This window comes from Callithrix jacchus, chromosome 2 (assembly GCF_049354715.1).
Source record: "Callithrix jacchus isolate 240 chromosome 2, calJac240_pri, whole genome shotgun sequence".
NCBI classification, from domain to species: domain Eukaryota; kingdom Metazoa; phylum Chordata; class Mammalia; order Primates; family Cebidae; genus Callithrix; species Callithrix jacchus.
In genome coordinates this window covers 102,250,768-102,274,668 of record NC_133503.1, presented here as the reverse complement: position 1 = coordinate 102,274,668, position 23,901 = coordinate 102,250,768, and the positions used below count along the sequence as shown (strand labels likewise).

General features: G+C 39.6%; 1 protein-coding gene across 9 annotated transcripts in view; it reads right to left on the bottom strand.

The window, feature by feature from the left end:
• The window catches only part of FBXL17 (F-box and leucine rich repeat protein 17), a 572,981-nt gene that overhangs the window by 4,159 nt on the left and 544,921 nt on the right, over positions 1–23,901 (bottom strand). For all 9 annotated transcript variants that reach the window (XM_054252081.2, XM_035292206.3, XM_035292208.3 and 6 more), the window contains one exon: positions 18,746–18,888. In XM_054252081.2, the coding sequence (XP_054108056.1) occupies positions 18,746–18,888 (143 nt within the window). The remainder of the gene's footprint in view (positions 1–18,745; positions 18,889–23,901) is intronic.

The window sequence follows — 23,901 nt, the reverse complement described above, 5'->3', positions numbered from 1 at the left end:
GAATTTTTTAAAAATGTGTGCTGTAAGTCTAGAGTTCAGAGAGCTTATAATAGAACATTTAAGAATCATGTATCATCTGGCCTTGCCTATTCCTCTTGCATATTTTTAATACTACCCAGCTACTTGGCCTAGTTTCAGTTTATCAAGTTGTTCAAGTTCCTTCTGGCCTTGGGATCTTTACACATCCCTGGAGTACTTTTTACCTCACTTCTCCATTACGACCCCTTTCTCATGACTACTTTCTACTCATCTTTGAATTCTTAGCTTCAATGTCATTTTCCCAGCAAATTTTGATCACTGCCGTATCTCTGCTCCCCTCCCTAAGTGATATAAGTATTCCAGATCATTCACTGTTTCAACACTGCCTATTTTTCTTCAGAGTACTTATTATTGTACTAAGTTAGTTTATGATTGCTTAGTTTAATGTCTATTTTTCTTGCTCCAATGTAAGATCTGTAATAACTATGATGAGCCAGGAATAGTTACTAGTGAGTGAATGCTAAAAAAAACACAAACTACAAATGAAAAATAGAAATCCAAGAATAAGGCAAAGCCAGAAACTAACATACTAATCAAGATGACCAAGTGTTTCTTGAGGAACTCATACTCAGCTCAAGACTCTCCTCCTTCAGGGAAGCCCTCCCTAAGCAACCCAACCCACAAGGGTGGGTTAGGCACCCCTTCCCAGTACACCACGGCAGGCACCCTGAAAGATGTGTCCTCTCGTTGAGCACTCTCATACTGTACTACAGTTATCTGTCCACCTGTCCATCTCTTCCACCTGAATAAAAGCCTCTGAAGATTAAAGATTGCCTTTTATCTTTCCATCTGTTGGGCTGTTCAAAATAGAAAAGAACCATAGCAACTGTGGTTCATATCATGGACTTTGGAAGCCCTCAGAAACAGGTTTGAATCCTGCTTTCATGTTACTTTTTTTTAAATTAATCTACCAGGTTTTATTCTGATATGATTAAGGAATCTAACTTTACTTTTCAAAAATTATATTTTGACTTCTGAGATACACGTGCAGAATGTGCAGGTTTGTTACACAGGTATACACATGCCATGGTGGTTTGCACCCATCAACCCGTCATCTACATTAAGTATTTCTCCTAATGCTACCTCTCCCCTAGTCCCCCACTCCTGACAGGCCCTCATGGGTGATGTTCCCCTCTTTATGTCCATGTGTTCTCAATGTTCAATTCCCACTTACGAGCAAGAACATGTGGTGTTTGGTTTTCTGTTCCTGTGTTAGTTTGCCGAGAATGATGGTTTTCATCTTCATCCATGTCCCTGCAAAGGACATGAACTCATCCTTTTTTATGGTTGCTTCATATTCCATGGTTTATATGTGCCACATTTTCTTTATCCAGTCTATCACTGATGGGCATTTGGGTTGGTTCCAAGTCTTCACTATTGTGAACAGTGCCACAATAAACATACATGTGCATGTGTTTTTATAGTAAAGTGATTTATAATCTTTGGGTATATTCCTAGTAATGGGCTTGGTGGGCCAAATGGCATTTCTAGTTTCAGATTCTTGAGGAATCAACACATTGTATCATATTACTCCTTTAAGATTTAGTTTTTCTCAACAGTAAAGACAGGATAAGGCGGGGTGTGGTGGCTCATGCTTGTAATCTTAGCACGTTGTCAGGCCCAGGCAGGTGGATCATCTGAGGCAGTTCCAGGCCGGCCTGACCAACATGGAGAAAGCCTTTCTCTACTAAAAATACAAAAAATTAGCTGGACATGTTGGCACATGCCTGTAATCCTAGCTACTTGGGAGGAGGAGGCAGGAGAATCGCTTGAACCTGGGAGGCAGAGGTTGCGGTGAGCCGAGGTAGTGCCACTGCATGCCAGCCTGGGCAATAAGAGTGAAACTCCATCTCAAAAAAGAAAAAAATGCCTCGCACTGTGACTGACATAAAAGGCCCACCATACAGCTCTCACTATTGCAGGAGGTACTCAATAAATGGTCATTGAATGCAAGAGTTAATTCATGGTCTCTTACAGCCACCAATTCTCTATAGTGTTAATATTGTTCTGAGCAAGAAATGATTTTTAGAATGTTCTCCATGTACAGGAAGAATCTATTTTATCCTAATGCTTTCTTGATCAGATTCCAGAACTCTCCTTAATAACACAGACCAAGTTTTAAGTAACTACTTTGGCATGGTTTGGATATTTGTCCCCTACCTATCTCATGTTGAGAAGTGATCCCCAGTGTTGGAGGTAAGTCCTGGAGGGAGGTGTTTGGTTCATGGGGGTCTGCCCATCATGGCTTGGTACTGTCTTTGAGATAGTGGAGGAGTTCTCTCAAGATCTGGTTGTTTACAAGTGTGTATGACACCTCCCCAAACTCTCTCTCTTGCCCTCAGCCTCGCCATGTGATATGCTTGCTCGCCTTCACCTTCCACCATGACTGTAAGTTTCCTGAGGCCCTCACCAGAAGCAGATGCCAGCATCGCACTTCCTGTACACCTGTAGAACCATGAGTCATTTAGAACCCTTTTCTTTGTAAATTACCCATTTTCAGCTATTCCTTTATAGTAATACAAACAGACTAATACACCACTGTCAGGAAGTTATTCCTTTTGTTTAACAGATGTTCCCCATGCTGCAGTTAGAAGATTTAACTCCCTCCTGCCATAAACGAATAAAAGGATGCAGGTTTCACTAAGAGAGAGCTGAAGTCATTTGGTCAAAGAGGAACCTTGGAAAATCTGCATCACATTGCAAAGAAGTAAATGCAGTCCAAGCCACTTGGCATTCAAGGAAGTACTAACTAAAAATAAATGAGAAAAGAATGGATCAGAGAAAACATTCAAACCCACCATTAATGATATGAACTGTTTTCTATGGTACATCTTTTCCAATTTATACACAGGCTTGTACAGAGTTTTGTATGTATGGTTGACAGGCAATTTGTTTTGGAGGGCCAATTAATTTAAAAATATCTCTATGTGATAACTGTTTTCCAGGAAAAGGCATATAATTCACCTTAAGCAAACTTGATACATGAAGATATGGATTTATGAAGTGTACAAATTAGAGGATAATTGTTCACTTTAGTAAATAATTTCATGGTAGGGTTAATTTATTTTGCCAGCTCCCCCAGTGTATTTTATATATCCTTTGATTTCCCCAAATGCAATTTACTTATTTCAGCTGCAGAAAGTAAAACACATCTGTGGTTGAGAATATAGATGATGATGTGTTTGTTCTCTGGCTTTCACAGGTTTTGGGTAAGAATAGACAATAATTTGACTTCATGTAACTATATGAAAAATGGCACCAGTAATCCTCTGTGGATATAATGTATCTTCTAAGCAATCCTCTTGCTAGCTGTACTCTGTAAATTCTAGGAAACAAAGCAGTGGGGAAAATGCAAATATTTCATTTTAGAGCTCTGTTGGGTAGATATTATTCAGAGGAAATACATGGGCTCCTACTTAGGGAAGGTTCTATCTTTTACTTATAATCTCTCCTGGCAATATAGTGTGACAAATTTTATACTAAAATTCTGTTCATTTACTCCTCAAAAGTACAAATTATGCTCCCCTTTTCTTTTTCTGGACTCCATAAGTGCTTTGGTGCCATAGAGGATTCAGCCTAAGACACCAGCAGAGCCCAAATCCTCTTACATCATTATGCCCACACACACATTTCTGCAGACATTTTGTCAGGCACAACTCCACTTGCTAGAATAAAAAGAACCCCTCTCTGTTCCAACTCATAAAATATATGTAATATAAAAAAGGAACATTAAAGATGAAGGTTTTTTTTTAATTTCCCAATGATCCCTGGTTTTCTGTATTCAATTTCTTTTCCCCTTGCTGAAAACTATCAATGGCAACTCCTATATGACACATGAGATTTACAAAATGCAATGTATCTTCCTAAAAAAAAAAATGCTGCATTGTCATTTGAAGAAATTACTGTGATTAAAGGGAAAGAAACCATGTGCCACAAGTTTTGTTTTTAATATAAGAAAGACTGGGTTTTATACTTCTCTCCAAATGCTGCATAATCATAATTTACATTTCAAAATTATTATAACTCTTTTTAAGGTAGTAGCAATTTGTCTGGTATTTTAATCTATTCTGAGTTAACATCTATTAGCACTTTTTGAAAATGTGAGGCAAATTGCTATGCTAATGAAGGTAAATCACACCACAGTTTCACGATATGGCTGCTGCTGTTACGGAAGGGTGAGGAGAGAACCTTCAGAGTTACAGAGAGTCAGTATAACCAATTTATCTAGGCCATTACAGTCTCTTTACTTTATTAATACCTTCCCCAGAAAATTCCAAAATTAAGTGTAAACCTAGGCCTGACTTATTTCCTCAATGACATCCACTGTTCAAAAAATGTAATTTCTGATAAAATTTGCAGAAGAAACTATTTACATTAGGTGATTGTTATTTCCCTTTTGACTCAGGTTTTAAAAGAAGACATATTTATGATAGGGCAAAATATTTGACATCTGAGTATATTAAAATCACACTTAAGATTAAACAACAAGGAGAATTTTAGTCATCTCTTTGTTTTTAGTCCTACAGGCATTGTCTGGTACATTCTTGCCCATTAGAATACAGGCTCTATGAGACAGGAGTTCTTGTTGGTTTTGCTCACTGTCAAATCCCTAGCACATAGTATATACTCAATAAATATGTGTTGGATAAATTCATATAAGAGTTGTTCAATGAATATGTATTGAGTACATTTTTAAAAGCACTAGATAGTACTATACCATCAATTGTAGAGATAAGCCCATGTTGTTCCCAGACTGTTCCAGCTAGAGTGGTAGCAGTGTTTAAAGTCCTGATATTATGGTAGCCCCAAACTCCTTTCATCCTCTGAAGTTCATACCCATAGTGACTCTTTGGGCTATTGTCTTTTCCATCTGACATAACCAGGTACCTCATGATGGTGGTTTATCAAATTGTGCTGGGTTGTGTGGCCGTCAGGTAGTAAGTACTAAGCTACTCTTTGGATTAGCTGATGGCAACCCTCCATACTGGAGATCGATGACAGAGTAAACCAGGTATGTAGACTAAAAGGCATGCTAATGATCTTGGACTTGAGTCAGTTTCCAAAACTTGGCCAAACCCCACACAGTTCAGAGGATTTGACACTGGTGTTTACAGCATCAGCAGCCTGCTCCGGATGGCAGCCCAGGAGGGCAGAGGATTTGGAAATGTTGTGATGTTTACGCTCCCTTTTAATGTCATAGTTATCTGACAGCAAAGGATAAATTGTGGACAGGTCTCCTGACTCACAGCAATGCTATTTCATCGTCTGATTTCGTGGGCTTTAGGAGTTGGTATGCCTTTACATGGATGTGAAGGCACTCTTTTTTCAGTCGGTTCTGTTGACATGGTAGTGTTTAGTCTCTGATGCCTCAGGAGCATGCAATGAATGGCAATCTCAGATAAGGAGAAATTCTGTCACCAAAACTGCCCCATAAGCCCACTGCTAAACACGTAGTATTAGGCTTTCATGTGGTAAGAGACAATCAGATGCTTCTCTTTAGCATGATTTACTTTGGCAAAATATTTGAAAACAATTTGTTAATTTTTTACTCAAATAACCAATAAGGCAAAACAAAAGTATGTCTCTAACTCTGTTCAGGTAAGGAGTGCGAAGACAGGAAGGGAATAACACTCAGTGAGTATCTATTATTTCCCAGACATTTAAGCATGAATACCCCTACTCAGATGGAATTCGTATTTCACACAGCTAGTAAATGGCAGCTAGAGTTTGAATTCAAGACCCCAACACATGGCGCTCTCTGCACTGCACCACACTGCCTGGCCCCTAGGTAAGATGGTATGGTATGGAAAGTGCCAGTCTGGGGCCTAGCTGATCGTCTGCCCTAGAAAATGTTTACTGACATCCTTTTTTTTTTATTGAACATAAAAGAGATTGCAGTTTGCATATAAATACATTTCAAAGTCCTTGACAATGTTTTCAAAATGGCTGCTCTAAATGTAAATTATGGTTCTCACTTGGCCTGCAGAATGGTTTACTGTGGAGCTGTGGGTTACATGAGACTTCTTTGAAGTATGATGGAAATCTGATGAAGCTGCAGGACTGACAAGGGGCCTTTGGATAGGCCATCCATGACTACGTCGGAAACAGGCATTGCTTTCTTTCCAGTCTCTCGCCCATAAAAACACTTTCCCTTGTTCTAGAGGTAGAATGGCCATCAAGCCAGATATGGCCCCTGCTCTCTTGTAGCTTATAACCCAGCAGGGGAGGAACCATGACACCAGCAACACCAAAGTCCAAGAAGTGCTTTCTAGGGAAGTGCAGGAAGCCCGCAGTAGGCACCTGGCCTGCTCCTTGAGGGTTGGAAAGGGCTTTCCAAAGGAAGTTGTATTTCTGTGGATTTCTGAAGGACAAGGAGGTGTCAGCCTGTGCACCACATGCACAAAATATGTACATATTACTCAGAGAAGAAAGGAAACTAGCTTATGAGCTAGAATAAAACAACTCATCAGTCGTTACTTTGTAAGCTATGCAATGTTTCTCCTGCTCCATTCAACAGTAAGTTCCTGCATGAAATAGCTCTGCTCTGAGGAAGGGAGGGACGAAGAAGGTGGACCCCTTTGTCTGCAGGTGGGAAAAGTAAAGTGCCCACAGTATGTCTGTGAAGGCATCACAAATAGCACACTCAGCACCTGCCTCCTCATTCAGGGCTTAGGCCCTCACACTGGTCTGTCACTCTTCACAGACTCCCTGGGCAATGTCACTCACTCCTAACAGCCCCAGAGGCTGACTCCTGGCGGCCCAGAGGCAGAGTGTTGTCTCTGAGGCAATACGCCTCCGGAACCTGCTTCTCTGGGAAACTATAGTGGGTATCCGTGGAACCTGGTATTCACTGGGTGCCAGCAAAAGTCACTGTGCACGATGCATATTCAAACAGACCTTAATGCGCTTTTCAGCTGGTGCCCACAGGCTCAAAGATGGGCACATATTAAAAAGGATAAAATCAGAGTAATGTGAATTTTAGTAACACCCCAAATTTGCATGTAAATGAGGTGAGTCATCTAAGTGCAGTTTAAAATATTTTAAATAGGACACTAAGAAAAGCAAGAAAGAGTAGACGATACATTGATTTTTCCAGGATCCTGCACAGCCGACAACATGTGCCTGCTCTCTGCTGGTCTGAGTAGACTTTCATAATTCTCTCTCTCTCCCTTTACAGCAGGACTTCTCACATCCCTGTTTGGATGACAGGCCACATTGTGCTGAGGTTTCCTATGGTGAGAGCAGAGAACTAGGAATCTGGTGCTGCTTTGCAATCTCTCACCTCTTTCTCTTCAGTGGCGAGGCTAGGCTTCCTACCTTAGCACTTGGCTCCTTTATTCTCTTCTGTAATCAGCTTCACGTTCCCTTCCTTCCCTCTTCCTTTCTCAGACAAACCAAGGCCTTCTGCCATAAACCCTACAGTGACTCATATATAACAAACTTATGATAAATGTTTACTGACAGGGGATGAATGAAACTGTGTCTACAACTGCAAGCAAGATACAAACAAGAATAAAGTGGTTGTCAACCCAACTGCTCATTAGAATTAGCTGAAGATCTTTTAAAAATCCCGATGCCCAGGCCATATCCCAGACCAGTTATATTGGAGTCTTGGTTGAGAGAGAGAGCCAGGCGTCAGTATTTTTAAACTTCCCGGGAGACTCCAAAGTGCAGATCAGGAGACCTACTGGTTTAAAGCCACTGATTGAAAAGCTCCTAAAATGCACAGGTGATTTCTGTACTTGGGGATCTGAAGGTAAGGCCTGAAATAAGCACCTGCCCACTTCCCACTGGCGTCCTCCCTGAGCTAGAGGTTCTGGGGAAAAGGAACTATTGCTACTATGGCTTATTAGCCCTTCCTTTTTTCAAACATTCATCACTGTTTGAAACAAAATGCGTATTCTTGGAATGTGGTAAAAATAGACTGGCTTCCTCTCCTTCAGCATCAAGTCTTACATCTCTAGTTAGGCAAAGCCAAATGAGGCCTCCATCTGACCTTCCCAACAGCTAAGGGGAAGGAAAGAAAAATTCTCCTAACCCCGGTTCTCACATGAATGTAGTGCTTCCTCAACGGAAAATCCACAATATAGAAGGAGAGGCTACTCATGACTAGGTATTTAATACAAAATTTTTTTTTTGAGCAGAGTCTCACTCTGTCGCCCAGGCTGGAGAGTAGTGGCACGATCTTGGCTCACTGCAACCTCTGCCTTCCAGGTTCAAGTGACTATCCTGCCTCAGCCTCCCGAGTAGATGGGACTACAGGTGCTGACCACCATGCCTGGCTAATTTTTCTGTATGTTTTAGTAGGGACAGGGTTTCACCATGTTAGCCAGGATGGTTTTGTTCTCCTGACCTTGTGATCCCCCACCTCAGCCTCACAAAGTGCTGGGTTAATACAATTTTAATAAAAGAAATTTTAAGAAGAAAACTTGACTATCTCATTGGAGCCTAAAAGCGACCTGCTAAATACGGGAGTCAGCTGACCACAAAACATCCATAATGTACGATGCTTCATGCATGAACCTCATACCGGTAGCCTGGGGTCTTTAAGGATGTGTTTTTTATATAGAGGTAAGAAATATTACTCTTGGGTGGCAAAAAACACCTCATCTAAAAATCCCAAAGTATACAATAAGACAGATACTGAGAATGCAATGAACCTGACAGAGGCAGGCTCATAAATTCAGTCAACTTTGTCAAATGCAGTCATTCCATTTCAGAATCTGCAATGATTGGAAGTGCTATGCTCTGTCAATATCACAACAGGCCTGGCTTCATGCTGTCTCTTTTTTATGAAATGTGTGTTGCCTGTTAACACTAGCACTGCTTCTATTCACTTGAATTAGCACAGTGAGAATGCAGCAAAGAGCTTGGGAGGATGGGGATCACAGAAATGCCTGCAGTGTTAAGTGAGAATTGGGGCTTGCTAACCTGAAGCCTCTAATTAGAGATTAGTGTGACAGAAGTCCAACAAGCAGACTGTCAGAGAGAAAAATTAGTGACATTTTCATTCCCTGTATCACCAAGCGATCCTCCACTGAGAAAGATGTTTCCATCCAATTGCATGCAAGCTCCAGGTACATAACCTTCTGTTGGCTGTTCTAAGGCCACAATCCACTGGCCATGGTCTTGACCATGCTGAAATCTATGCATATGCACGTGTGGTGCAGATGAACACTAGAATGTATGTATGTGAGACACCAGGATTGAGAAAGTTGCTTAGGGGAGTCATCTGCAGTGCTCCAAATGGTTCAGCAAAAGATCAACAATCTGAAAAAAAAAAACCTAGGCCCTAATAAGAAAATTAATATAGTCACTGAGTGAGTGGTAAGTGCAATGTATTTATGCAACACATCTGGGTATTTCTGAATTAAACTCATGAATTTAAGCTGAAAAACATAATCGAGGGGGAAAGCTCTCTGAACTAAAAAAGGTGTTTTCTTTTGTGCTTAATGGCTTTCTTGATTTCAGTTTTTATTTTCCTACATAAAGGAAAAGGTAGTGGTTATCAGTCAGTGCACACTTGATGAAAAAAATCTTTCTAAAATTGCCATTTCCATCATGTAGAATTTATGAATTTGACCTGTTTCCTAAGACAAATTTATGATCAGCAAAAATTTATTCTGCATTAATGTGATCGGTAAATCTGTAGATTCAAAAACCTGAAAATAAGTGACGTTCTTGGTTTTTGGAAGACGAACTGTGCGTAAATCAGAGCATTGCAGGGCTAGGCTCTGAAGGATGCCAAGTCCAACCACACAGCAGATGCCAAGTTCACCTGACTGCTGGAATCCCCAGGGGCTTGCAGCTGCCCCAGAACTCCACAGCTATATGGCATTCATATGACATCGAAGGGGGACCTTTCTTATTTGTTTATTTATTTTCCTCTGTCTAGATACTTTTTACAATCTATAAATTATTAAGAGGCAGTGGGATCTAATGCTTTTCAAACTTACTTTCAGCTGTATAATACTTTCACAAAGCAACATAAAGCAATAAAAGTGGGGCTGCTCTGGTTGAAGACAATGCAGATGAGAAACACAATCTAATCTATCCATCTATCCATCCATCCAGCATGCAATACATATTTGTCTAGCAACTAGTATGTTACTGTGGTAGGTCCTGGTAATATAACATAGAAGGAGAAACCCACAGATCTTATATTCTAATAAGGAGAAGGAAAGAGATGGAGGTAGGAAGGGTAAAAATTAACCACTACAACAAGTAAGAGCTAATATTTATTGCTTGCTTCATATGAGGAATACTATGCAGATTAATTCACTCGACTCTCTCAATGTGAGATAAATGCTATTATTTTCATTTTACAGATGAGGGAATGGCGGCACAGGGAGGCAGTAGGGAACACATAGTTATAAGCAAAGCTGGCAGTCTGGTGAAGTGGAAGAGACAAGCATTCTCAGGCAGGACACAGTGGTTACCGTATGAATGCCATTGTCAAGAGATGGAGGAAGTGGGGACAGAAAAATGGCCACTGCATTTGGTGGCATAGAGGCCACTGCTGACCTTGAAAACAGCAGCATCAGTGCATGGCAGGAATGGAAATGGATCATAACAGGTGACAAGAAAGTAAGGAAAACTGTTCCCAGACAATCCTTTTCAGAAATTAGAATGGCAAGAAAAGAGGCTTAGAGGACCACGGTTGAAAGCTGATGTAGGCTCAAAGTGAGGTCCTTTGTTCAAAAGAAACATAACCTTGGGTGTCATTTAAAAAAATAATTAGCAATTTTGCAGTACTGTAGTTGCCCATTTGCTTGTCCTCTCCCAAGAGGCTACAGGCCCATGGGGCAGGGAATATATCTTGTTCACTGTTTTTTCTGACATCGCCTATCACAGTGACTGGACTATAGTAAGCCACTCAATAGGCATTTCTTGAAAAAATAAACTATTAATAAAATATATGATAAAAGTTGGAGGCAGGGGAGGCTTAGTTTTTCTCCAAAATACTGCTTGCAAACAGGAATAGGATTTATCCAGGAACAGCATGGAAGGTTCTGAAGACCTGCTGCTGGATGGCCAGGCCTGGCACGTGGGCTGAGCAATTCCTTCTCCACCTGCAGTAGTCCCTTAGTCACCTGGTCACGGCAGACTGGCCTTGTTGCTACTTGGTGAAGTCAGGTGATTAGGAGTTCTGGGATCCCATCTGAGCTCCGTTGAGGAATTGCTGCTACCTTTTCTATTTTTAAATTAGAAAAAAAAATGTGATCCTACAATCTAATTCTTTCATATAATTACTGAAACCAAATCAAAGCTCCAAGGAGATTATTTACTGCAAAGCAATGACACTCCAGGGTGCCTTCAGGCAAACTCCAACATAGCAATCTATTCACCCTACAGTATTTGGGGAACAGGAGGCTCTCTCCTTCCCCCTTTTAAAAGCAAACAAACAATTTCACTATCCATCACTCCCATAACAGAAGCCAGAAAAACATAAGCAGCTGCTTGCAGCACATTCCCTTAAAAGGTTCTACACAGATGTTGATTTTCCTGAAAAAACAAACCAAACAAATCTCAGCCTGGACACTACTGGCTGTTTGACTTGGCAGCTCTTCACTTTCTGCTCAAAAGAAAGGACTGATTCCTACCGATTCCAGGTTTCTTCTTTCTCTGTAAGTTTGGCTGTAATTTAGTGAGTCCTAATGATTAAAAAAAATTCGAGCATTTTCAAGAATTACTGCCTTAGTCTCAGGAGGCTAGTGTTTCTATGAAGATCTGAGCTTGTGAAGCATTAATGGCTAGAATATTATGAACCTGTTGGACAGGTGATTAATATATCAGATACAAGATTCCAGAGCAGGTATGCATATGTGAATAAACATAATGCTAATGCTAACAGTAGTTAACATTTATTGAGTGCTTACAGCGTGCCTGACTGGGCTACATGTTTTATCACAATATTTCATTTAATCTTGTAACAACCCTATCATCCCCTATCATTTTTCAGTTGGTGAATTTGAGGCTTTTAGAGATTAAGTTGCCCCAGGTCCCACAGAGAGTAAAATGATGGAGGTTTCACACTAGTGCTCAACCACTTAACCTCTTTCATAAAGTTCCACGTCAGTGTTTCTTGGTTTCATATTTAAATACCGCATTGGACTTTCAGTTACCACTTCTTAGAAGTTCAGGTGAACAGGGTTGGAAGAAGAAGAGATGAAACACTTAACGAAAATGAGGTTGAAAGGTAACTTCTGAATTTCAGCTGATGTGTTCTTCCCTGTTTCAATTACCAGGAATAATCAGGAGAGGGTTGTAAAATGTGTTTTAAAGTGCTCCTGTGTGAAAATGTGTTTTAAAGTGCTCCTGTGTGAAAATCACCTGGAGAAACTGTTCCATCAGCAAAAGGAACAAGATGCTGATGCTTCCAGTGAAGGACTTAAGTTCAGATTTTAGAGCCCCAGCTGCACTCTCTCACCATTTCTCATCCCCCCTTTCTTTTGGGGCACATGGCATTGTGGGCTGAGTAAAGGTTATGTCACCCACAACAGAGGACTGCACAGTCCAATACAGTTAGACCACTCCTGCCTTACTCGGATAGAATGTTTTCTTTTTTTACTTTATTTTCTTTGATATGGCATCAAATTTAAATCTTACATTTTGGCTATGGGCAACCTGGAAACAGATGCCCAGACATGGCAGGGAAGAGGAGAGTCCCTGCAGGTACCTGCTTTATTTCATGGCTGAATTGCTACCAAAACAGTCCTGGACACAGTGCCCCTCAAATTATTTTTCTCTGAAACTGATTTTTCCAGTTAGTTCTGTACATTAGTTACAGAGTCCCATATTATTTTCCCCATAGGGCTTTCCTGCTCATGATTCCTAAACAAGCTGATAAAAACTCCATTTTCTCCACAGAAATATTTAGGTTGTTGAGGCTTTCTCTTACCATAATTACTTCCTGAAATATACAGTGGTCAATTTTTCCTGAATATTTTTACATTAAATTGGGCACCATAAAACTTGGCCCTAGATGTTTTCAGGTTGTAAAGCGGACTCCTGGCTCAAAAGAGCTGACTGGTTTCTATTATTTGCTTTCTGTATTGACTTCTTATTGATTTGATTTAAAAAAAAAAATCTCTCTACCATTTAAAAATGTGGAACTCCATGTGAAAACCAGGATTTCTTATGTCCTGAAGAATATAGCAACATTTATTAAAAGAAATCACTATTTCTCTCCTTAACTAAGAACTTCAGGAATTGGGGCAGGTAAAGAGAAAGGTCTTGGCAATGGCAGTTTGATGAGAAATGAATTAATTCGATTATTTTCCTGGTGTGGATCAATAGTAGTCAGCCTCCACAGAAGCCCCTGGCCTGAAGGCAGCCGGATAATCAATAGACTCACACAGAGGCGTCTCTCCTCCCCAGCAGCCTCTCTCATCTTTACTGGGCGGGCTCTTCACGCCTGTGTAATTCTAATTTATGTCAACTAGAAATCAAAGAAATTCCAAGAGGCTTTGGTCATAGGACTTTGGGGTGGACCTTTCACAATCTATTTATGTCTGTTCCTTAAGTAACGTGGCCCTCACAGCCCTCCAGGCGCCTCTACTGGCCAAGGAGAAAAATCCCAGCAGAAGGGTAGCTACCTGCTCCGGGCCAAGGCGGAGGCAGGATTCGGTAAACCAAGGCACACTTTCTCCTTCCCATCTATAACTATGCAGGGACATAAAGAACCAAGCATTTTAAGCAAAATGCTTTGCCAAGAGTGGCTCCCTCAATAACGCTCTTTAATGATACCCCAGACGCTGGCATTTTCAAATCAAATGAACAGTGTATAAAATTAGTTCTGCATGAAGTTAAAAAAAATAGAAAGTGAAAGGGAGCTTTTAAAAGCTCCAGCATTTCTCCATCCAACTGCTTTTCACAAGGGTTTGGCATTTGAGAATTGCTACATTTATGATGTTATTCACTGCTCATAATTTAGGCCTGCGTCTCCAAACTTCTGTATTAACACACACTGCAGAGGTTTCCACCACGACATTTTATCACCGAGGTCTCGCAAACTAGCCAGGCTGCCTCTGGTGAGGGCTGGTTTCTCCACCAGTGCCAGGCCACGGTGCCTCCTCCCTTCTCATCAACCTTGTCACCCCAAACATTTTTCATTAACCTTGAACACTGCATTTCCATTTGCCCTACAGCTTTCCCATGATTTTCTTGGTCCTTTTTAGTTTTGTTCTCCATCCAAACTGCCTTGTAAGAAATGAAGAAAATATGGTACAGTAATAAGAACAGATCTATAAAGAATCTAGAATTCACTGAACTCACAAAAACAATTTCTATGACCAAAGCAACTGTCTATAATTGTGGAAAATAGAGTAAACATACTGCTCTTATTAGAGACTCTTGTTGATTACACATGTATTTTTAACTAAATCACCAAATAAATGTGAGTTAAGTTGATAGGTGATTTCGGGTCAACTCTAATTCCCAAGGTCAAGTAAGCCTTTGAACAGTGTTTAAGAATATAAGCTCACCCCAATTCATCAAAGCCGTCTCACACAGCGTTTTCTTTTCTTGGTTCTTTACAATGCACTGAAGTTTAGGAGATTAAGTGGCGTCAGCTTCAAAACCCTCTAACATGCTTATCCATCCAGCAATCAGAAAAGCTACTCAAACAGGGGCTTCTTAATGCACTTCCTGACTTTGCAACTGCATGGGGAATGCTGCATTGTTGAAGGACTGGAGGACTCCTCCCTAGGAATCACCAATATTGTAGCCAAACATTTACTACAGTTTAGCTTAGCCCTTGTTTAACAATCCGAGCGCATGTTGCTTTCATCTGCAATGAATATGTTTAACATTTCTTATTTGTTCTCTGCTAACCTACCAAGAGAGACGGGTTGGGGGTGGTGAGGGAAACACTGTTTTCCTACAACAAATACAATGCGTTTTGTTATTCTTGCAATTCCTCAAAAGCTGAAATGAGGGAAAAAGCTTCAGTTTGGTAAAGTATAGCCTCCAAATTAAAAATAAGTTGCCCTCAGTAAAAGTGATTGAATGTGAAAGGACATGCAACTAGAATGTTCTTTCTCAGAACCACAGGATCACGGAATGCCAGCGCAAGGACGCACAGACTTCACAAACTCCATCTCTCTCCAGTGCAGAGATCTTACTGACACCATTCCTAACCAAGGGGTTTACTGAGTAGATACTGAGGTTCCCTCCCTCCTCCATTGGCTCCAATTGATGTGCAGAAACACAGAGGAGAACTCTAATGGGTTTTATTAGTGGTTAGCAGATGTGGTTAAGGTAGGGAGCAAAGTGATAGCCCCAAATTAATTTTGTTCTTTATTGCTTTGCTGGCACAGATGATCGCAGACTGCAAGAGACAGTGTATCTTCTTCTCCATTCCCTAATCATAGTTTTTCTGTTTCCTGTTTCTATTCTTATTTGTCACCTTTATTTTTCTTGTTACTTTCTGTTTCCCTAGCTACTTGAACTGTCTTATCTTCAACTCACCCTTTTCTCCCACTGCAAACCTTTCTGCATCCCTCTGTTGGAGTAGATGGTTAATAAATTGATTCCAAATATGGAGCGTCCTAGGCAGGCATTAGTTTTCCATTGCAAAGTGTATGGAAAGTGTAATTACTAACATCTTTGTATAAAAAATAATCTTAATTTTAAATTTAGGTGAGGAAAAAGCATAAAGGCAAAACATTCTCTGAGTTTATTTTTTTCCCTTTCTTTTTAATTTTCTTTCAAAATGGGATAGCAGGTAATATAATTTTTTCTCATTGGGAAATTCCAGTATCAGAATAGGTTAATATAATAATATTGATGATGTCAGAATAATCAGTAGCAGAGCATTATATAAATAATAGACATTATTCTAAGTGCTTTACATACGTTAACTCATTTAAATGTTCGTATTTCTACAAGATAGGTACTAATATCAACTTCATTTTGCAAACAAGGAGACAGGCACTGAGAGGTTAGTAACTGCCCAAGACGACATAACTAGTAAGTGCAGACCCCAGATCTGAACCTGAACTCAGGCTCTGCAGACCTCACCCTTGCTATGAATTTCTTTTCTTTGCTACTCAAATCTTCCTTTGAATCTTGATGGTAACTTAAAATCTGGAGATGGATGGCATGCTACAAAATCTGAAAACTGAATAGCTACTTTAGATTTCCATCCAACTAAACCAACAAGCATGCTTTTCTGTGCAGGGCTTCACTTGTGCTTTGTGTGTGGTTTGGAACTGTCTTCCATACTCACAGAGCTTCTCATGTTTGGCTCTGAGCTGCCTTAAGTCTGAGGAAGCCAGACAGCAAGGCTGGGTCCAGCATCTCCCTGGGCTGCACTGCACAGGCTCTGACCAGACGGCATCGTGCTGGAGCCAATGGGCCCTCAGAGTGGCTCTCTGGTTAGAGAAAGGATTCAGAGGTGACCCAGGGAAAGGGCTAAAGCCCTCAGGGATACAGCGAATAGGAACAGTATCTTTATTTAATTTTGGACTAATTTGCATTTGGGTAGAAAACAACCCATTTCTTAACTTACAATCAGCAAAATGCTGGTCAGGAAATATGTCTGGAATAATATTCTCCTGTAGTAACTGTAACATACAACTTCTACAGTGTATCTCTGAAGATGGAGCTGATCTTAACAAATCTAAAGATGACAGATTAGAAATATGGTAATTTCTGAGAATGGTTGTGGACACATACGCATGAGTGCTTACATTTCGGTAGCTTTAGTTAGACAGCACTCATGGCAGTTCCTTCTGCTGGAAACTGAGAAGCTCTGCTGTCGTTGTTTCCTGCTTCTAGAGCACTCTGCCTATGGTGGACCCTTTAAGTTGTCTTAACAAAAGTCATTTTAAAGTGGCAATGTTAGCAGCAGCATTGGGTTGGATTTGTGGGAGACGTTCAACCCCAGAGTCTCAGTGCTGTTGCTTAGTTACAAAGTAAGTCGATTCCGGGCTGGGCTGAGAATATGTAATAACATTCCTCTAAACATAACTAACTGGCAAAGGTCTAGTAAAATTTGGGATTCTAAAGTGTTTGGATAAAAGAATTAGTCAATTAACAAAAAATGACAAAAGACACAAGGGCTTTGGGCCATACTTCATTTGCCCCCAGATTTGCTACATTTAGAAAATGCATGCCCTTTGAATGACATGTCTATTTAGTTTCACATTATTTTGCTAGATTTGTCCCTAATCACCATTTACAAAAGTAGCACACATGTGTAAATTAGTACCAGATGATGGCACATTCTGAGCCAGTATCTGGACCTTTTCTAAGGAAGCAGTCCCCATGGCCAGAGACCGCCCCAGGGCTGTGCGGTAGCACTGGACACATACTCCAAAGGCCTGGTGTGAAGTCTTGCCAGAGTATCCCTGGGCCACTGACTGTTCTTTCTGAGCCTCTGTTTTCTCCCTTTCACAATGCAAATAACTATTTCTTAGACTTGTTATAGGGAAAGCATGGAACAAACAAAGAAGAAAGCACCTGTTGAGTGCCTGATGTCCAGGATCGTTTTTTGTTTTGTTTTGTTTTGAGACAGGGTCTGGCTGTATCACCAGGGTGGAGTGGCACAATTATGGCTCACTGTAACCTCGGCCTACTGAGGTCAGGTGAGCTCTGATATGGAATAATCTTATTTATTATGTCAGAAATATTCTTCTTTGCCGATTTCTTCTGGGTATTCTACCACTCCAGCCTAGCCCCAACTCAAGCATTAGGGGGACATTGACGCCCAACAGGCATTTTCCCCCTCAACCCCTTAGAAGTGCCTCTCCTAAATACATCTGTACTACTTGCATCAGGAGTTTCAACTACTTGGGCTCACCACAGACTGACAGAAGGTCACTGAAAGCAAATAAATATAACTGAAAGCTACTTCCCGAGTAGCTAAGACTACAAGCATGTGCCACTATGCCTGGCTAATTTTTTTTTTCTTTTTTTTTTGGTAGAGACAAGATTTTGTTATGTTGCTCAAGCTAGTCTCCAAAACTTGGGCTCAAGTGATCCTTCTGCCTTTGCCTCCCAAAGTGCTAGGATTACAGGTGTCAGTAATAGATTTTAGATTTTTATTATCTCTTGTCTCAGTCTTCAAAAGGTCCCATGATAAATGCTGCACCACTTCCTAAACTCATGCTTACATCCCTGGCTGGCTCCACAAGCCTTCTGCCAAGATCTCTGGAACCATTTTTTTAATCACGTGCTAGGAGTGGCATCTGATGTATGGGGAGATGCAGGTTCCCACATACCCCCTCACTGGCCCTTTCTTGGTCCCAAATGGCCAGAATACATAAATGTTGAGTACTGAAGTTATATACCTGTGAAAAAACAATTTGGTACTGTTCTTTCCACCTTTACTATTACTGGAAACTTGGAATCCAGGGTTAGATCCTGCAAATTGCAGTTTGTCAGGTAACCTTTTATATTTTGGTCTATGGACTTGTAAATAGGATGCCAAACTCTAAGCAGACTGTGTAGTATATGATTATTTTTTCTTTCTGCTTAAGTACAAAATTCATTATTAAGTGGGGGAAATGCAAAGATAATCTCAGATTAGTTTACAAAAGCAGGCAAACAATGCATAGCTATAATTATTTATATATATATAAAAGTTATATATAATATATGATATATAGGGGGTAGGGATAGAGAAGAAGAGAGGATATTACATCAAGCTCTTAATTATACTGATATGTAGAAAGCAAACAACTTGATAGACAACTCTTACTTTGTCACATCTCATCAGCCCCAAATATCTCAGAGACTTGCTGCTCTGTGCAATCAGGGTGGCTCCTTGATCTGTAATTTCTTTACACCATCCAACATCCACAGTCTCTATTGTCATGCTGTATCGCCCAATGGCTATCAGTGCTGCAAGAAGGAGCAGAGAGAAAGCATGAACGTTAGCATTGTACAGGACCTCTATCTTATTATGGCCATTTATCTCATTTCCTCACTAAATTTGTTCCTGAAATTTTGTGTGTAAATGAATGTTTTATAAACCAAATTAAATTTGAAATGCTTTAGGAAAGCATCCCTATGACAAACCCTTTTGCAAAGTGAATAATCATTCCGTAATTTCCCTTTCATTGGACATAACCTTTTATCAGTTTTATTCATTACGAGGTTACATGCACTTTCATTCAGCTCTGCAGAAGGAATACATTAAAATGGATTACATATATAACATTAAAAAAAACCCAAGTACTAACTAATTTTACACAAGATAACTTTAATTTTTTTTAAAGCAAAACCCATGTAAACACCGTTTTGAGGTGTGTTATACTGCATGTGAATGTCTTTAACAATTGGCATAATTTTTTCCATCTGCTTATTCCCTGTAAAATGTAAGAGTATGTAATATTTTTCACATTAGTCCTTCTTGGGACTACTAGGAATTAAGAGTACATCATACGTATGGCTGAATTTAATTGGTGCCATGCTAGAGTACAGTAAAGAGAATGCATTTGTTATGGTGAATTTCCTCATCCTATCAGAAGTCTTCCTTCTATTAACATATAAAATACAGCCGGTTGTCTGTAAACTATGAGAGTATCTGGAGTCGTCTCAGCTGCTTAGCATTGTACCACCATCAAAGTGCAGACACTTATCCCATAATTTATGATGTGCACTACTAATCACTGCAAAGCCCCATAACCTATCACCCATCAAAGTGACCAATTGGTGAATGTCGCTCTTTTCTACCGACTTTGATAAACATACCCACCTCTATATTTATGGAGCAGAAAAACAGATTTCAGTACCTCCAGCACCAGTTTATGGTGCATTAGTTTGTGAATCAAAACCCTGAAAACGATGCCACAAATCTCAAAAACAAAAGAGAAATGGCTTTCTGATAATTTGCTCATTCTAAGATAGCATAAGTTGATTTCTGTTACAATAAAGGTGAATGTTTGTTCCCAAAATGTGTTGGCTAGACGGATAATTTAGAGTGAAGTACTCATGCTAACAAATGTTTACTCCTACAGCTCACAGAAGAGAGTACTTGGCAAAAATCTCTCTTTGCTAATTAGAAAACCCATGTCCGTACATTCCAGTATCATAGTGCTCTTGAGTAGCCACATATTTAATGTTTATAAAAACAGCAATCATGATCTCAGTGTTTTCCAGTAAAAATACAATAGAGAGAAATAGAAAGATAATTTTTAAAAATTCTTTATGTACCAGTTTTTTAATGTTTTCATCTTTGTGCATGCTGTTTTGATATTTAAAGTTTTCCAGGGGGTTTGGGGATTTGACAACTACTCAAGGCTTGCAGAAATGATCTGAATACTATTTTTGTGTAGCAGGAGCAACATCCCAGGTTAATACCATTGGTGTCTCTGACCTAAGAAAATTGTTCTTTCTGGTATCATCATAACTTTCATTATGATATCCTGAGATCTGCTATGAAAAGTGAAGTAGGGGATGCATAAAATAAATCCCTTTTAATACCAAGTGCTCAAACTGTCATCTCCAAAGATGACAAAGCACCAGTTGCAGGATGGCCTGAGGTTGGTAGATTTTGTGCAGTTGTTTTATTGAGGTCTGAGGCTAGAACACAAAGGGCTTATACTATCCAGAAAAGCCCTAGACTATCACAGCCTGCTTTATAAGCAGATGAAGAGTCAATAGCTATCAACTCTGGGTGGTAAAATCACTGATGTTTGATGTTTTCTTCTTTCTTTCTTTTTATACCAACTAAAATACACAATAAAGAAGGCAACTGAAGATAAGTTAGGGTACTCAGCTTTTCTTTGGTCCTAGTATTAGTTACTGAAGTAAGAATGGAACTGTATTATTTCTTAGCTCATTCATTTACTTAATAAACACCTTGTGAGCTCTGGAGCATTTCTGCCAACATTTATTAACTACATTCCATGTGCCAGGCTCTTGGCTAAGAATTTCAGGTGGATTATCTGATTTATTACTAACTGCAACCCTATTAAGTCTTATTGTTATATTCACTTTAATAATCAGGAAACAGATTTGTATAAAGATATTGAATAACTTTCCTAGTGTCACAAGACAGTAAGTGGGGGAGTAGATTTTAACTTGGAATCCAGCTCCCAGCAGAATCACGCGGCAAGGCGCCTGGCAGTTCTCATAGTCTATGCCACCAGTGGTGGAACTGCAGTATGACATACCGGGCCTGCGCCGGCTACTTGGAGTACAAGATTCATGGAGTTCAGAGGCCAGTTGAATCGAGGTGCGGGGTGGGTGGGAGGTAGGGTCAGTCACAATCCAAGGCTCACCCCCCATCTATTCCCTTTCCCAACTCCTTACCTTTCCAATCTCAGGTCAAAGGTCAACTTCTCAGAACTGATCACCCTATCATTTATTGCTACTGGGAATGTTGTTATTTGTTTACTTCTTTGTGGCCCATTCCCTTATTAGAGCGACAGCTCCTGTTCGCTGCGGTATACCCACCACCTAGCACATGCCTGGTACAGAGCGGGCTCTTAAAAATATTCATTGAATACAGCAACGACTATAACAGAGGCAAGTTAAGGGGGTGTAAAATCTCCCTCATGCTTCAGGGAAATGGGGATACATCAGAAACCCTCAGCTGAGTTAGGTCTTGAAGGATGAGTAAGGATTTTCCAGATAAACAAAGAAGCAAGGATACGTATGCTGGGCAAAGGAAACAGTTTGTGTGAAAGTAAGAGAGGAGAAAGGACAAGTAGGCTGTAGGTATTCTATGTGGTTGAAGTAAAAACAAGTACAAGAAAGTGGAAAGACTCATTTCAGAGATATATTTAGTGACTAATGGCACTGGGGTAGGTACAAGAGACACAGAGTGACAAAAGCAAGCGGAGTCCTTGATGTCATGATGTTTATAGTCGAGCAGAAGAGACAGATATGAAACAAATAAACATAAAAGTAAACGTAGCTCTAAATTGTGACAAGTGGTCTGAAGGAAATGGACTGACCACTGTAGGAGAGAACAACATTTAGCTGGGGGTATCAGGGAGGGTCTCTCTGATGAAGTTGCTCTTAATTCTTCCAACAGCTCTGCAGAACAATACCCATTTTAGAGGGAGGAAAACAGTTTCAATAGTTCACCAAGGCCCAAAAATTAAATAAAGTGGCAGAACCAGGGTACAAACAGGTTGTCTGGCTCCAAGGCCAGTGCTTATTCTGTTATAGCAGCAGCACCTAGGGTGGGAGTAAAGCCTGCACATGGTGAGAACAGATTTCTCTTTACCACTTTTGATTCCAAAATAGTGATTTGCTTCTCTTTGACTGTATCATGTCCTTGGACAGTTTTTCATTGTTGTTTCATAAGCTAGCTATAAAACCTGTAGTGTGTTCTAGTCTCAAGTCTGGTTCTAGGCTTACTACCTAGCAGATGTTTGACATTGAGATCACATTTAACTTTTCTGAGTCTCAGCTTCCTTACCTGAACACTAGATGATTTGTCCTGTCTAATTCATGAGGTTGTTTTGTGGTTCAAGTGAGATAATAGATGTAAAGAACTTTGTACTACATAAATGTCATGATTTATTTGTTATTTCCCTAACCCACCCTACAGTTGTGTAGTTGCTATAAAATGAAAAGTCTTGAAAGAATTTTAAAAAATAAACTCTGGGAAAATGATAGCATTATATAAATACTTAGTCATTATGTCACTGCTAGAGTTCTTGAACTGCCCACTCTCTATCAGTGATCATAAACTTCTAGTCTGCACCTGGGCTGATAGGGCTGTAAATGTAATGTATGATTACTACCTTCATTAGAGGCTGTTGACATATTACAATGGTATTTATTGAACCTTGAAAAGGAATAAATTATGCAAGACTAATTCCTAACTCCAATGCAATTTTAATATAGTTTTTAATGTGCTAAATGCAACTAACGAAGAAAGTTAAATTTTAAAAAAGGTATACAAATTAAAAGCTGTAGTTCAGTAACTTGTGTGTTGATGAAGTATATACATTAATCCCCTAACAGTCATTCCCATAGGCATACAGATGACAGAGTGATTAAAAGACTTAAGCACACATGCACTTAATTTTGACCAAGAAATTCCATTTCCAGGAATCTACTCTGACAATATACTTCTAATAGTACAAAATTACTTGAATATATACAAGTTTATTTATTGGAACACTAATTGTGGTTGCAAAATAATGGTAACAGCATAAATATCTATACATAGGAGAGTGATTGAATAAACTATGCTATATCCACACAACTGAATAATACTATGCAGCTCTAAAAATGTGAATAAGGAAGATCACTAGGAATTAATCTGGAATAATTTTCAAATCATTCAGTGAAATAAAAGCAAAGGGCAAATAGTTTATATGATGTGCTACCACCCTTCATGAAAAGCAAAAGAAAATACAATAAAATACGTATTAATCTGCTCATCTGTGCATAAGTAATAGGAGAAGCATAAACCAGACACCACAAAAGATTGTAACTTAAGTTGGTAAAAAATAACAAAGCAGGCATGAGATGTGGAGGTGGGGTTGTGAGGAAGAAGAGATAGAAGAAGAGAAATTCCTTATAATAGCTCTTTTTATACAGCTTTGCCTCTGAACCATAGTAATGCTTTACACACTTCCTAAAATTAAAAAAAAATTTAAGAATTCAAAGAGAAACACAAACAGTAGCAAATGAACCCAAATGAACAGCGTAACCCAGATGAACGATACAACTATGCCAAAGGTGAAAGGAATTAAAAATGAGTTTAAGTCACTTTGGAAACATGATCTTAACTGTATATTATAAGACAAAAACCAAAAAGAACTCTAAGCAAGCAAATACTGTACTATAGTAAGTAAATCTGTTTGTTACAGGGGTATGAGTTAGGAATTCAGTAACTACTCTGGGTAATCTAGGATTGTAAATAATGGCAGCTAGTGTTTTTATTGT